The 15,597-nt window shown below is 48.2% G+C and overlaps 1 protein-coding gene across 3 annotated transcripts in view; it reads right to left on the reverse strand.

Annotated features, from left to right (window-relative positions):
• Positions 1-15,597, reverse strand: part of rbm27 (RNA binding motif protein 27) — a 186,194-nt gene that overhangs the window by 78,263 nt on the left and 92,334 nt on the right. For all 3 annotated transcript variants that reach the window (XM_070878061.1, XM_070878058.1, XM_070878060.1), the window contains exons 16-17: positions 15,190-15,360; positions 12,718-12,822 (exon numbers count right to left, since the gene is read on the reverse strand). In XM_070878061.1, coding sequence (XP_070734162.1) covers positions 12,718-12,822; positions 15,190-15,360 — 276 coding nt within the window. The remainder of the gene's footprint in view (positions 1-12,717; positions 12,823-15,189; positions 15,361-15,597) is intronic.

The raw sequence follows: 15,597 nt of genomic DNA on the forward strand, positions 1-15,597 counted from the left end.
CTAAATGAATACTTTACATTTATCTTCACTAAAGAAGAGGATGCTGTCAATGTCACAGTAAACGAGGAGGCAGTAGAGAAATTGAATTGGATAAAAACAGATGAAGAGGAGGTACTCAAAAGGTTGGCAGTGCTCAAAGTAGAAAAGTCACCCAGTTTGGATGGGATGAATCCTAGGTTACTGAGGGAAGTGAAGGGTGGAGATAGAAGAGGCTTTGGCCACAATCTTCCTCAGATATAGGAGTGGTACCAGAGGACTGGAAAATTGCTAATGTTACATCCCTGTTCAAAAAAGGGGAGTGATATAAACAAGGCAAGTACAGGCCAGTCAGCCCAACGTCGGCGGTGGAGAAATTTTTAGAAACAATAATTAGAGGCAAAATTAAGTTTCACTTGAAAAAATATGGGTTGATAAATGACAGCCAGCATGGATTTGTTAAAGGCAAATTGTGTTTGACTAACTTGATTGGGTTCTGTGATGAATTAACGGACAGGGTTGATGAAGGTAGAGCAGTTCATGTTGTGTATATGACTATCAAAAGGCATTTGATGAAGTATCATATAATGGACTCATTAGCAAAATTGAAGCCTATGGGATTAAAGAGACAGTGGCAGTATGGATACAAAATTGGCTGTAAGAGACAGAAAGCAGTGAAGAGTAGTGAATGATTGTTTTTCACACTGTATATAGTGGTGTACCCCAGGGGTCAGTATTAAGACCACTGCTTTTTTGATATTTATGATTATCTTGGATTTGGACCTAAATACAGGGCATAATTTGAAAGTTTGCACGAAACTCGGAAATGTAGTAAACAGTGTGGAAGATAGTAGCAGAATTCAGAAGGACATCGACAGATTGAAGAAATAGGTAGACACATGGCAGATGAAACTTAACACACAGAAGTGAGAAGTAATGCATTTTGGTAGAAAGAATGAGGACAGGCAATGGAAACTAAATGGTACAATTTTAAAGGGGGTGCAGGAGGAGAGACCTGGGGTGCACGTACATAAATCATTGAAGGTGGCAGGACACGTTGAGAAAGCTGTTTAAAAAAAGTATACGGTATCCTTGGCTTCGTAAACAGTGGCACAAGAATACAAAAGCAAGGAAGTTATGCTAAACCTTTATAAATCATTGGTTAGGCCCCAGCTACTTTATTGGGGAGAATTTTAACCTAAAAAAACAGGCGAGTTAGGAGCAGGGGGGAGATTAAAGTGTTAAAAATCAGAATCCCGACCTGAACCCCAACCTGCCCACTTCTGGTTTTAACGGAGGCAGGATGGGAGTCAACCCGCTGCCAGGAGGTGGAACGTCAAGTTAAATATTACAATGAGGCTGGAAGCCTCTTCTTTTGTGTTTAACTGTAGCTGGTCGGGTTTTACACACCTCGTAAAACCCAGCAGTAATAGCAAGGTGAGGACTGCTGCATCGAGGAGGTAAGTGCCTTTATACATACCTTCTAGATCTAAGATCCCTGCCGAACCCACCCCCCGCGATCGGAGACCTCCCCCCTCCCCAGGCCTCCGATCACTCCACGAAGTCTCTCCCCTCCCCACCGCACCCCCAAGCCTCTGATCATTCCCCCTCCTCCGGCCCCTCGCTGTTCAGTTCCTCCAGTCCCCGATCCTCTTCAGATCCTCACCACCACCCAGATTCTCTTCCCTGTACGGCCCCCGATCACCTGCCCGACCCCCAGCCCCTCCCGGCCTGGTCCCCATGCCCTCCCTCCTCAGAGACCTCGTGCCACAGGCCAACCCGCCGAGAGCCAGCCAGCCTTCTCAATCTGGCTGGCTGCGAGTGGGAAAATGAGGCTTCACATGCAAATCAGGCCCTGCCGTTCTCCTGGGTTTTCTGACTGCCTTGGAAACCTCCCCCCCACCCCCACAACTCGACTTCTCCATTAAAATACAGCCCATTGTGTCCAATTTTGGTCACCACATTTTAGGCTGTCAAGGCCTTAGAAAGGGTGCAGAGGAGATTTACAAGAATTTTATTTTATTTATTCTTTCAGGGGATGTGGGCGTCACCGGCAAGGCCAGCATTTACTGCCCGTCTGTAATTGCCCTGGAGAAGGAGTTGGTGAGCTGCCATTGCAGAGGGCAATTTAAGAGTCAACCACATTGCTACCAGTGATGTGGAACTTCAGTTGTATGGAGAGACTGAAGAAGCTGGGGTTGTTCTTCTTCGAGCAGAAAAGGTTCTGGGGAGATTTAATAGGTGTTCTCAAAATTATGAAGGGTTTTGATAGAGTAAAAAACGGAAAACTGTTTCTAGTAGCTAAAGGGTCAGAAATTAGAGGACACAGATTTCAGGTAATGGGCAAAAGAACCAGAGCTCAGATGAAACATTTTTTTTTAAAAAACACAGCGGGCCCAAGTTTCGGCCTCAGTTGCTCCTGAATTTTTGGAGCAACTGGTGTAGAACGGAGTATCTTCGAAATTCAAATTCTTGGCATTTAGTTTGCTCCAGTTCTAGTCAGTTAGAACAGTTTCACTTTGGAACAGAATTTTTTTTTCCAAAAGGCCTTTTGGAAAAAAAACTTACCCTGTTTCCAAAGTTTCGGCAGTGAAAACTTACTCCAAACGAACTTAGAATGGAGTAAGTGAAGATTTTTGTACGCTCGAAAAAACCTTGTCTACACTTTAGAAAATCAGGCATAGGTTACAAATCAGGTGTAGGGAATGGAGGGGGTTTAAAGGGAAGTTTACAAACATTAAACACTTCAGTTTTACAAATAAAGAGCCATCAATAATAAATGATAAAAACATCAATAAATCAACCAATAAATCAATCCAAAAAAATTAATAAGAAAATGTTTTTTTTTATATCAATAAATAAAACATTTTCTACTTACCGACTGCAGCACCGGGAGCCCACCAACAGCGTGCTGGGATGCCCCCCCCCCCTAGTGTGTCTCTATCTCTCTGTGTGTGTCTCTCATTCTCTGCCTGTCAGTGTCTGTGTTTCTGACAGCGAGGGGAGGGGGAGGACGGGGTAGAGGGAGAGAGGGGGGGGGGGGCGAGGGGGAGAGGAAGAGAAAGGGGGGGGGGAGGAAGAGAAGGGGGTGAGGAAGAGAAAGGGGGGTGAGGAAGAGAAAGGGGGGGGAGGAAGAGAAAGGGGGGGAGGAAGAGAAAGGGGGGGGAGGAAGAGAAAGGGGGGGGAGGAAGAGAAAGGGGGGGGAGGAAGAGAAAGGGGGGGAGGAAGAGAAAGGGGGGAGGAAGAGAAAGGGGGGAGGAAGAGAAAGGGGGGAGGAAGAGAAAGGGGGGGGAGGAAAAGAAAGGGGGGGGGAGGAAGAGAAAGGGGGGGGGAGGAAGAGAAAGGGGGGGAGGAAGAGAAAGGGGGGGGAGGAAGAGAAAGGGGGGGAGGAAGAGAAAGGGGGGGAGGAAGAGAAAGGGGGGGGAGGAAGAGAAAGGGGGGGGAGGAAGAGAAAGGGGGGGGAGGAAGAGAAAGGGGGGGGAGGAAGAGAAAGGGGGGGAGGAAGAGAAAGGGGGGGAGGAAGAGAAAGGGGGGGAGGAAGAGAAAGGGGGGAGGAAGAGAAAGGGGGGAGGAAGAGAAAGGGGGGAGGAAGAGAAAGGGGGGAGGAAGAGAAAGGGGGGGAGGAAGAGAAAGGGGGGAGGAAGAGAAAGGGGGGGAGGAAGAGAAAGGGGGGGAGGAAGAGAAAGGGGGGGAGGAAGAGAAAGGGGGGGAGGAAGAGAAAGGGGGGGGAGGAAGAGAAAGGGGGGGAGGAAGAGAAAGGGGGGAGGAAGAGAAAGGGGGGGAGGAAAAGAAAGGGGGGGGAGGAAGAGAAAGGGGGGGGGAAGAAGAGAAAGGGGGGAGGAAGAGAAAGGGGGGGAGGAAGAGAAGGGGGGGAGGAAGAGAAAGGGTGGAGGAAGAGAAAGGGAGGGGAGGAAGAGAAAGGGAGGGGAGGAAGAGAAAGGGGGGGTAAAGAGAAAGGGGGGGGTAAAGAGAATGGGGGGGGTAAAGAGAATGGGGGGAGGGAAGAGAATGGGGGGAGGGAAGAGAATGGGGGGAGGGAAGAGAATGGGGGGAGGGAAGAGAATGGGGGGAGGGAAGAGAATGGGGGGAGGGAAGAGAATGGGGGGAGGGAAGAGAATGGGGGGAGGGAAGAGAATGGGGGGAGGGAAGAGAATGGGGGGAGGAAGAGAATGGGGGGAGGGAAGAGAATGGGGGGAGGGAAGAGAATGGGGGGAGGGAAGAGAATGGGGGGAGGGAAGAGAATGGGGGGAGGGAAGAGAATGGGGGAAGGGAAGAGAATGGGGGGAGGGAAGAGAATGGGGGGGAGGGAAGAGAATGGGGGGGAGGGAAGAGAATGGGGGGGAGGGAAGAGAATGGGGGAGGGAAGAGAATGGGGGGAGGGAAGAGAATGGGGGAGGGAAGAGAATGGGGGGAGGGGAAGAGAATGGAATGGGGGGAGGGAAGAGAATGGGGGGAGGGAAGAGAATGGGGGGAGGGAAGAGAATGGGGGGAGGGAAGAGAATGGGGGGAGGGAAGAGAATGGGGGGAGGGAAGAGAATGGGGGGAGGGAAGAGAATGGGGGGAGGGAAGAGAATGGGGGGAGGGAAGAGAATGGGGGGAGGGAAGAGAATGGGGGGAGGGAAGAGAATGGGGGAGGGAAGAGAATGGGGGGAGGAAGAGAATGGGGGAGGGAAGAGAATGGGGGGAGGGAAGAGAATGGGGGGAGGGAAGAGAATGGGGGGGAGGGAAGAGAATGGGGGGAGGGAAGAGAATGGGGGGAGGGAAGAGAATGGGGGGGAGGGAAGAGAATGGGGGGAGGGAAGAGAATGGGGGGAGGGAAGAGAATGGGGGGAGGGAAGAGAATGGGGGGAGGGAAGAGAATGGGGGGCGGAAGAGAATGGGGGGAGGGAAGAGAATGGGGGGAGGGAAGAGAATGGGGGGAGGGAAGAGAATGGGGGGAGGGAAGAGAATGGGGGGAGGAAGAGAATGGGGGGAGGGAAGAGAATGGGGGGAGGGAAGAGAATGGGGGGAGGGAAGAGAATGGGGGGAGGGAAGAGAATGGGGGGAGGGAAGAGAATGGGGGGAGGGAAGAGAATGGGGGGAGGGAAGAGAATGGGGGGAGGGAAGAGAATGGGGGGAGGGAAGAGAATGGGGGGAGGGAAGAGAATGGGGGGAGGGAAGAGAATGGGGGGAGGGAAGAGAATGGGGGGGGGAAGAGAATGGGGGAGGGAAGAGAATGGGGGGAGGGAAGAGAATGGGGGAGGGAAGAGAATGGGGGGAGGAAGAGAATGGGGGAGGGAAGAGAATGGGGGGAGGGAAGAGAATGGGGGGAGGGAAGAGAATGGGGGGAGGGAAGAGAATGGGGGGAGGGAAGAGAATGGGGGAGGGAAGAGAATGGGGGGAGGGAAGAGAATGGGGGAGGGAAGAGAATGGGGGGAGGGAAGAGAATGGGGGGAGGGAAGAGAATGGGGGGAGGGAAGAGAATGGGGGGAGGGAAGAGAATGGGGGGAGGGTAGAGAATGGGGGGAGGGTAGAGAATGGGGGGAGGGTTAGAGAATGGGGGGAGGGTAGCGAATGGGGGAGGGTAGAGAATGGGGGGAGGGTAGAGGAATGGGGGGAGGGTAGAGCAATGGGGGAGGGTAGAGAATGGGGGGAGGGTAGAGAATGGGGGAGGGTAGAGAATGGGGGGAGGGTAGAGAATGGGGGGAGGGTAGAGAATGGGGGGAGGGTAGAGAATGGGGGGAGGGTAGAAATGGGGGGAGGGTAGAGAATGGGGGGAGGGTAGAGATGGCTTGACTCTAGAGTATGGGCCTTGCAGAATGGGGGTAGAGAATGGGGGAGGGTAGAGAGATGGGGGGGTAGAGAATGGGGGGAGGGTAGAGAATGGGGGAGGGTAGAGAATGGGGGGAGGGTAGAGAATGGGGGAGGGTTAGAGAATGGGGGGGGGTAGAGAATGGGGGGAGGGTAGAGAATGGGGGGAGGGTAGAGAATGGGGGAGGGTAGAGAATGGGGGGAGGGTAGAGAGTTGTGGGGAGGGTAGAGAATGGGGGGAGGGTAGAGAATGGGGGAGGGTAGAGAATGGGGGTGGGGGAGAGAAAGGGGGGGGAGAAAGGAGAAAGGAGAAGGGGGGGGGAAAGGAAAGAAGGGGGGAAAGGAAAGGAGAAGGGGAAGGGAGGCTGAACAGACCGGGCCCAAGACTTCAGGCAGGGCCCGTCCCCAGCACAAGATCTTACAGGTAGGTGGCGTTGGGTCGGGTCGGGTCCGGGGTTGGGGGGGGAGCGCGGGTCAGGTCGGGTCGGGTCCGGGGGGGGGGGGGGGCTTCGGATCGGGGGAGGAGGGAGGTCAGGTTTGTTCGGGGAGGGAGGGAGCGCGGGTCGGGTCTGGTCGGGGGGGGGCAGAGAGAGGTCGGTCGGTTCGGGTCGGGGGCTGAGGGAGGAGGTCAGGTTGTGTCGGGGGCGCGGGTCGGGGTGGGAGGAAGGTTGGTTCGGTTCGGGTCGGGGGGGGGGGGGTTTGCAGAGGGAGGGAGGGTCGGATTGGTTCGTGTCGGGGGCGGAGGGAGGGAGGTCAAGTTGGGTCGGGTCTGGGTGGGGGGTGGGCGGGAGGTCGGTTCGGGTCGGGTCGGGAGGTCAGGTCGGGTCGGGTCTGGGTGGGGGTGGGCGGGAGGTCGGTTCGGGTCGGGTCAGGAGGTCAGGTCGTGTTGGGGGGGGGGTGGGGGGAGGGAGGGAGGTCAGGTCGTGTTGGGGGGGGGGAGTGGGAGGTCAGGTCGTGTTGGGGGGGGGGGGGGGGAGAGTCGGGTCGGGTCCAGGGGCGGGGGCGGGGAGGGAGTAGAGTTGAGGGGAAGCAGGAGCTGGGCGTGGGAGGAGCCTTATGCATGCAGCCCCAGTGAGACCATTCGGCCAGGGCTAGGGGCTGCGTGCTTCAGGCCCCTCCCAGAGTTTTGGGCGCCTGGAGCTACTGCACATGCGCGCCCACTGTAGCCTGCAGGGAGCCGGAGAATCTAAGTTTTTTTTTAGGCGCACTTTGTGGCGCAAAAAACGGCGTCCAGGTCGGGGCTGCGCCGTTCTAGGCGCGGCCCGAAACCTGGGCCCAGCGAGTTGTTATGATCTAGAACGCAATGCTTGAAAAGGTGGAGGAAGCAGATTCAATAATAACTTTCAAAAGGGAATTGGATTAATACTTGAAGGGGAAACATTTGCAGGGCTGTGGAGAAAGATCAAGGAGTGGGATTGATTGGATAGCTTTTTCAAAGAGCCGGCACCAGCATGATGGGCCAAATGGCCTCCTTCTGTGCTGTATCTTTCTGTGATTCGATGGGAGGCCTGCCAGGAGAGCATTTAAATTGTCAAGTCTGGAGGTAAAAAAAAAGCATCTAAATGTCACAACCATGTTCCAGACACAGACCTCCCTTGAGCAGTCACAGAAATTCTACCAGTACATAAAGTTCTGAAACGTGCCCATCATCCTTGTCACAATTGTAAATTTGTCATGCTTAAAAGCTGAAAGAAGGAAGCAATTCATATTTAACTGATCCCCATGATTTGTCTATTCTGTGAAAGCAGGCTTTGTGGCCTTAAAGGGATGTCAGATCCAAAACATCTCTCCTTTAGCAGCAGAGTACCAGATTGTAAGCTCATATCCTCCAACTTACCATGAAGAACACCACTTGGTACTGATAAATGAAGGATTCTGCCTTGGTTGTCTGAAAGTTACACCATCAAATTTAGGACATTTCAGGATTTTTTTTATATAAAAGAAATGCCAGTGTTTCTTATTTTTGTTTCTTCCATATTCGGTAAATACCAAGCGCTTGGAAATCTGGATGATATAAAGTTTCTACCCATTGAACCTACTGTTTTTCAGTATGTTCATTTAGTAACAGCAATTGTGTACAACTTTCAGAAGTGTTTGAAGTTTCTAATTTTGCTCCATTTTATAACAATGAGCATGGTTTTTCTAAATGATACTTTTTCTGTTTTGCCATGTGTGGAAGTATAGGCCATAAAGGCAACAGGAAGTTAATATGACGGATAATGAAAAGTTGATGTCATGTGCTAGCCTAGTGGAATTTTATCAACACTATTATGCACTGTCAATTTCAGCAAGAAAGAAGCTAGTCACCCCAATTGTGTTACAATATGCCAGATGCAGCCAAAACTAGGGAATCGGCCATACATTAGCAAACAATAGTCATTGAATTTAGCTGATCACCTTAGACTTACTGACATGATCACCTTAGACTTACTGACGCCAACCCGACAGGTTAGGAGAATAGGAATATTGCGTGAGAAAGAGGGTATAAAGATAGACAGGTTCGGACAGTCCATAGCGAGAACCTAGGAGCAACACTCGGCAGAAGTGAGAATGTGTAAAGAAGGGTTGCGAATGTGGTGGATGGATAGAGAATGTGGCAAAAGGATGGAGATAGGGAATCATGGGAAAATAGCTAAAGAAATGTCAAGATGCAGACAACTGCAGAATCAACAGAAAAAAAAGGGGTTACCAAGGGTTGAAGTTGAGGTTAGACACGGGTCATGAGAAAGCCGCAAGGCAGCACAAAGAAAGAAAGCAATCCTAGATAGGAGAAGTAATAGCTTCTACTGATAAGGAGGAAGGGAAACTAATTTGGTTCTTTACTGATAAGGGAAGACAGTGTAGTAAAGCTATAACTAACCTGACCTGACACCAGCCCTAATTGGGAGACTTTCTTGCCTGCCATTGGACGTACTCGGGGGGGGGGGGGGGGGGGGAGGCAGAAAGGGATTGGATAGACCAAGTGCTAATCAAATGTGTTCTGTTTTGAAAATGTATAACTGTTGTTGTGTCGCGCTGAAAAAAGGGCTTGTCCAGGGGAAGGTAAACAGGCTCTGATTGAGAGTGTTCCTTTGTCTTGTCAAGTCCCGGCTGGAGAATCTTCAATAAAGGTCTTTTACAGAAAAGGCAAAGAGGTGTTCGCGTGTCAGTGTATTCGCTGAAACAGATTGAGGGAAAAAGAATCCGTATTAACAGAAGTAGGTGCCAGGGAAGAGACCCTTGACGGAACAGTGTTAGGACGGACTGATCATCCGCGGATCTATTGGGTAACTATAAAGTATAAGTGGTGAGTCTTGTACTACTTCTGTATTAAATGAACATTAACGGTACTCCCATTGTCTAGTGTGTCATTTAGTATTTCACTCCAGAACCGTCGCAGGCAACTACTAGTCACACGACTAGCGAAATTGCCGTCCGAGCAACATCATGTATAACTCGTCTCATGAAAGCTGCTTAACTGTGATCCAAGAGAAACATAACCAGCAAAAGTGGTTTCCTAAATTTGAAACTTTACAGGTTTTCCCATCCCTTTTGGCGATTTTTTTTGTGGTGAGGCATTATGGAATGCAATATTTTGTTTTTCCAGCAAAATTCAGATCTATGTAGCATATACATGAAGAGCAACAGTCAACATTCCCTTTAAGCTGTGCGGCATTCCAGGGATCTTGCGCAGCCAGCTTTTCAATGCAAAAACTGCACGTGCACAGTATTCTGAATGGTCAGCGCAGGCCCTTAAAGGGGCAGGACGTGACAAAAAAAAATTACAGGATCGTTGGTTCCCTCTATTCTGTTCATCCATATGCCTTAACCCTAATAGAAAAACACAATGGCAGCATGAGTGTGATATTTCCCTCATTTCCACACCAGCTTTTCTTATGGTTTGATTGGAACACTAATTCAATGCCAACTTGATCTGTGCTATAGATCCTTGACTTTTCAGAACTGTTTTGAGACTGTCCTAATCTATTTCACACAAAACCTCAGCCAGAAAACTGGGGTTAGTTCCATTTAGTCAAGTCAGATTCAACCTCATGTCTCAGAGATGAAAGAACAGTAAGTTACATAGGGCCTGAGTTTGGTCAAAATTTTGGGAGGAAGTTTGGAAAAAAAATGGGTGTTACACGCCAATTCTGGGCAGCAGCGGGCGGTAGGTCGGATTCTAGGCAGCAAATGCGATTATCGGCAAACTAACGGCGAGGCTAGAGTCGGGCCCGGGGAAAAAAATCCAACAAATGAAAAACAAACCAATACAAATCCTTCAGAGCACCCTATTGTAAGGGGATAAAAAAACGGTCACTAGAGTGGAAAGAGACCAATGGTCACGCCAACGGTCAAGAATGGAGATACTGAAGGTAGTGAATTGATCTGACATGTACGGCCCAAGTTTCCACACGATAAAAAACGGGCGCCCCTCCGAGCTGGGCGCCCGTTTATCGCGCCTAAAACGGCGCCTAAAAAAAACCTCGCAATTCTGGAGTGTTCTGCGACTCCTTGTCTGCCTGGCGCGGCGCCCAGGGGGGCGGAGCCTACACTCGCGCCGATTTTGTAAGTGGGAGGGGGCGGGTACTATTTAAATTAGTTTTTTTTCCTGCCGGCAACACTGCGCGTGCGCGTTGGAGCGTTTGCGCATGCTCAGTGTGAAAAAAATATTGGCACTCAGCCATTTTTGTAGTTCTTTGTAGCTGTTTAATTTTTGAACATTTTTTTAATAAAAGCACATTAGCACTTGCAGCCTTCTCACTGTCTCCTTCCCCCCTCCCCCGCGGGAACGAAACGGCTGTTCCCTTACCCCCCCCTCCTCCCCTCCGCGGGAACGAACGCCTGCAGAATTCTCCGTGCCTGAAGCACTTTCACACAGGTAGGAAGATGGTTTATTTAATCTTTTCTTTGCTTATAAATGTTTATTCAGGTTGGATTTATTTGTATAATATTTGTAGAAGTATAAATAAGGATTTATTGTAGAATTTAATGACTTCCCCCCCCTCCCCCCCACCTCGTTCTGGATGCCTAATTTGTAACCTGCGCCTGATTTTTTAATGTGTAGAACAGGTTTTTTCAGTTCTACAAAAATCTTCACTTCCTCCATTCTAACTTAGTTTGGAGTACGTTTTCACTGTGGAAACTTTGAAATCAGGCGTCAGTGGCCAGACACGCCCCCTTTTGAAGAAAAAATTCTGTTCCAAAGTAGAACTGTTCTACCCGACTAGAACGCAGAAAAAAAAATGTGGAGAATTGCGATTTCTAAGATAGTCCGTTCTCCACCAGTTGCTCCTAAAAAATCAGGCGCAAATCATGTGGAAACTTGGGCACGTGAAATGGTCCAGATTAAGAGGGCTTATCAGTATTAGGAGATTCTGAAGAATCAGGAATTCTTCTGTCTTACGGTATGGATTGTAATATTGATCGATTATGTATAACCCGCTTATGTATTTAAAGCACGCTCATACACGCGCTAACATTGGGCTAGTAAGAGGGGAATAGCAAAGCCTGATGGGTAATGAACCATCCCGTTGTGTTAATCTTAATACAGATTTACATTCTGAATAAGCACATCCACCAAGGGCAAGTGGAGAGTCAATAGTCTGGAATATAGATTATAAACAGCATCTGAATCTCATGAGAAACTAGGACATTATGACTGAAGTTCTCTTGGGAACAGGATAAGAAAGCAGGTGTTTGGGAACGAGATATCAAACCCTGGGTTACTTCACAGATTATGAGAAACTGAGGCAAAGTGACACCATTGAATAACACATTCCAAAAGGGGGACATGTGATGAGAGATAGACAGGTGGGGAAGAAACATTCAGAGCTAGTCTGATAAGAGTCAACAAATCAATGTAACTTCGCTGCTAGCAGTATACCAATCGATGGTTTTGTAGGAGGGTTGCACACCTCAGAATACGTGTAGCTGTCATTACAAACTTGTTCTGGGAAGTGTTCATCGGAACATTTCCCCTGCATATTGCTTGAATAAAACCGGTTGAACCAAAGTTTTCATCTGAGTGATTCCGTGGTCATTATGAGGGGTCAACACCTGCCCTCTGTATATCAGGGAGTCCATCTTGAGGAAGAGAAGGCTTCCTTTTACCCCAACAATACGGGCGGGTGTCGATTCCTTATATCAGGAAGTCGACCTCGAGGAAGAGAAGTCTTCCTTCTACCAACACTATCAAGCAAAATCGCTGCAAAAGAAATAAAGCAAACCATTTCACTAACCTTTTCTTGCAGTTCTTCATACTTACTGTTTAGGCAAGACCTGCCTCCACTGCTGCTGGAGCGGAGGACGGTCGGACCAATCTCGGGAGGGAGGACTTTTGTCGGCGTTGCATGCCGACATATACCGGCGCACGCCCGCTGACCCTCCCCAGCTGACTTCTCTCCCCACTGGCATGAGGGCCTCACCAAACTGCCCGGAGGGGTGCACCGAAAAAATGGAGACAGTGGCAGCCGGCGGTAGGTTCACCAAATTCAGGCTCATATGAACATAAGAAATAGAAGCAGGAGTAGCATTTGGTCTGTCGAGCCTGCTCCGCCATTCAATAAGATCATGGCTGATCGTCTACCTCAACTCCACTTTCCTGCACTATCCCCATATCCCTCGATTCCCTTAATATCCAAAAATCTATCGATTTCGGTCTTGAATTTACTCAACGACTTAGCTTCCACAGCCCTCTGGGGTGGAGAATTCCAAAGATTCCCAACTCTCCGAGTGAAAAAATTTCTCCCCATCTCCGGCCTAAATAACCAACTCCTTATTCTGAGATTGTGACCCCTGGTTCTAGACTCCCCAGCCAGGGGAAACATCCTCCCTGCATCTACCCTGTCAAGCCATGTAAGAATTTTGAATGTTTCAATGAGATCACCTCTCATTCTTCTAAACTCTATAAAGAATATAGAGGTTCCCCGACTCTGGCAAGACATACTGTAGAAAGAAATTAAAAACCCTCACCTCCACTTGGAGCTGGTTCAGCTTTTTTCGCAAATCTGTGGTGTCCTCTCCGGAGTTAAGCTTCTTGTGGAAGTCTAGTTCTGCATCCAATAATTCCTTCTGTGCCTTAATAGTCAAAAGAAGAAAAATAATAATCAATCTTTATATTATTGTACCCTTTAACCAACATATATCCCTCAACCACCACCATCAAAAATTCATTTATCGCATCGCTGTTTGCGGGATCTTGCTGTGCGCAAATTGGCTGCCATGTTTCCCCATATTACAACAGAGAATGCACTTCAAAAAGTACCGTATTGGTCGAAGTGGTTTGGGATGTATTGAGCTTATGAAAAGCACTATACAAATGCATGTCCGGAGGTTGTGGACTCAACCCCACTCCAGAGACTTGAGCACATTCCATTCAACGCAGGATCGTTTTTTTCAATGTCAGGTTTCACGCAGGTGTGAAACTGTGACTGGGCCGTGTGGCCCCTTAAAGTAGCCACGCACCCAAAAAAAGTAAGAGGGAACACTGATTCCAGTGCAGTACTGAGGGAGTACTGCACTGTCGAAGGTGCCGTCTTTCCGGTGAGACATTAAACCAAGGCTCTGTCTGCCTGCTCACGTGGACATAAAAAATACTATGGCATTATTTGAAGAAGGTGGGTTCTCCCGGTGTCCTGACCAACATTTATCCCTCAATCAACATCACTAGAAACCAGGTTATTTGATCATTATCTCGTTGCTGTTTGAGAGACCTCGCTGTGCCCAAATGGGATGCCACCTTTCTTAAATTACAACAGCGATTACACTTCAAAAAGCAGTTCATAAAACACAATGGGACATCCGGAGGTCGTGAACGGTGCTATTTAAACGTAAGTTTGTTCTTTTTTTTTTACAATAGTGCTATGCTTTGTACTAACTCTAGTATCTTGTCAACACATTTTAGACATCTTTCTTTTATATCCTTATGACACCAGGTATCAAACTTGCTGTGATCCATTATCACAACTGGTGATCCATTATCGCAAGACCATCAGCAGGCGGGGCCATTGGAGGGAGCAGCATGCAGTGGCATACCACTGCAGGATGCAGCGCATGCTGCTGCAGGAGGGCGACGGCTGCGAAGCCAGGTCGCTGATTGCAGGCACAGCAGGAGGGGAAAAGGAGCAGCAAGAGTTTGTAGAAGGAAGTGACCGGGGCCCTGTAGAGGCGTGAGTTCGGGGCCCAGGAGAGGCAAGGGCCCAGGGGCAACACGGCCAGCCCACATTGCGATATGTGCGCGCGCTAGCTCCGTGCAGCAGAACTGGTCTCCAGTTGTCTTGGCTAATCCTTGCCACTGGACCAAAACCTAGCTCTGTCAAGCCCTCCGGCAACCGCCACCACATGTTAAAAAAATTCACGCAAAGGCATCTTCCACCCTTCAAGATGTTGTTCGGGATCTGGAATATTAGGTCCTTCATGTGAACTCATCCCTTTTTGGCGTGGAAGCAAGTCATCCTCGCTTCGAGGGACTGCCTATGATGATGATGATGTTACTAAAATATTAATGGATGACACAAGTTATTCATCATGGGAACCGGCAAGAGTGCATAGAATATCTAGGTACATTTATTGCTAACGAGGAAGTGCCTCATTCGAAGGTGTCTGAATTGTGCACTCTCAAGCAGGGGATGTTCTGTTCGCATGGTGACTCTTTAATTAATCAACACTTGCTGCTGTGGTGCCTTTTATTAAACAGCTTAAAAGGGAGTCTCAAAGAAAATTTCATCTTGGATGCAAGTATCTCTAAGTATAATACAGGAACAATTTCAATTTACCCACTTTGTACCCAGTTTCATATCATCAAGCTCCTCAGTTCAGAAAATAAGAATATTCCAAACACTAATTCTCCAGGGCAGGAAACAAGCTCACTTAAATGTGTTTGACTTAAAGATCTCAGAAGCAAAAGAATATTTAAACTTCTTGAGCCATTATTATTTTTTTTTTTAAATTGGTGCGGAGGAGACTTATCCTTTCTATCTGTGGTGAATTTTAACCTGACCCAGAAGTGAATAGGACAGTGTTCAAATATAAAGCTATTTCATTCTTAAAAAGCAGAGAATGAAAAAATAAAAATCAGACAGGTCTGTTTGGTAAGCAAATCAATTCATTCATCTTGTTCCTTAATGTACTCATTTCCCATGGTAACCACATGCAAGGACAGAAGAACCTTTCGGCACTGGGAAAGATCATTCAGCCCAAGCCCTTTTTAATAGATCAGCCGAACCACTTACTCGCTATATCCCTCAATCCTATGTACAGTTCAGGATGGTTCTAATTGTTTCTTTAATTCATTTATACTGTCTGCTTTAACGACCTTCCCAGAAAACTTATTCCACAACCGTTACCCTTCGAATGAAATAAATTTAATCGGACTTCTCTTATTTTTAAACTTTCTATTTTTCATACGGAAATGGTCAACCACACATTAAAAAATTGGAGACTAACATCAGATTTTGATTTTAGCTGTGATGGAACTGATGACGTTGATGCTGATGTTGCTTTCAGTTCATCTCGCAATTGTGATATTCTTTCCGTCAAGTCTTTAATGGTTTTCATTATTTTAGCCCTCTCCTCGATTTTCATACTTTTATTCTTTTCCAGCTTGCAAATTAATACCTGAATTGATTACAATACAAAAAACAATCTTTTTTAATATTCCAAACATTTCATCATCTTAACTAGCCAAATGAGCACCGTTACACATTACCCGATCTTCACTCAGTTAGAAACCTATTTAATATCACAGGTTTTCCTGGAAAATTTGGCATGCTAACATACTAGAGTGTACAATAAAAAGTGAAGTTAGGCTGCAATCCCATCAACATCAGAGTGTCTTTTCAAACTATGTTCTTA

The sequence above is a fragment of the Pristiophorus japonicus genome, chromosome 4 (assembly GCF_044704955.1).
Source record: "Pristiophorus japonicus isolate sPriJap1 chromosome 4, sPriJap1.hap1, whole genome shotgun sequence".
Lineage (NCBI taxonomy): Eukaryota > Metazoa > Chordata > Chondrichthyes > Pristiophoridae > Pristiophorus > Pristiophorus japonicus.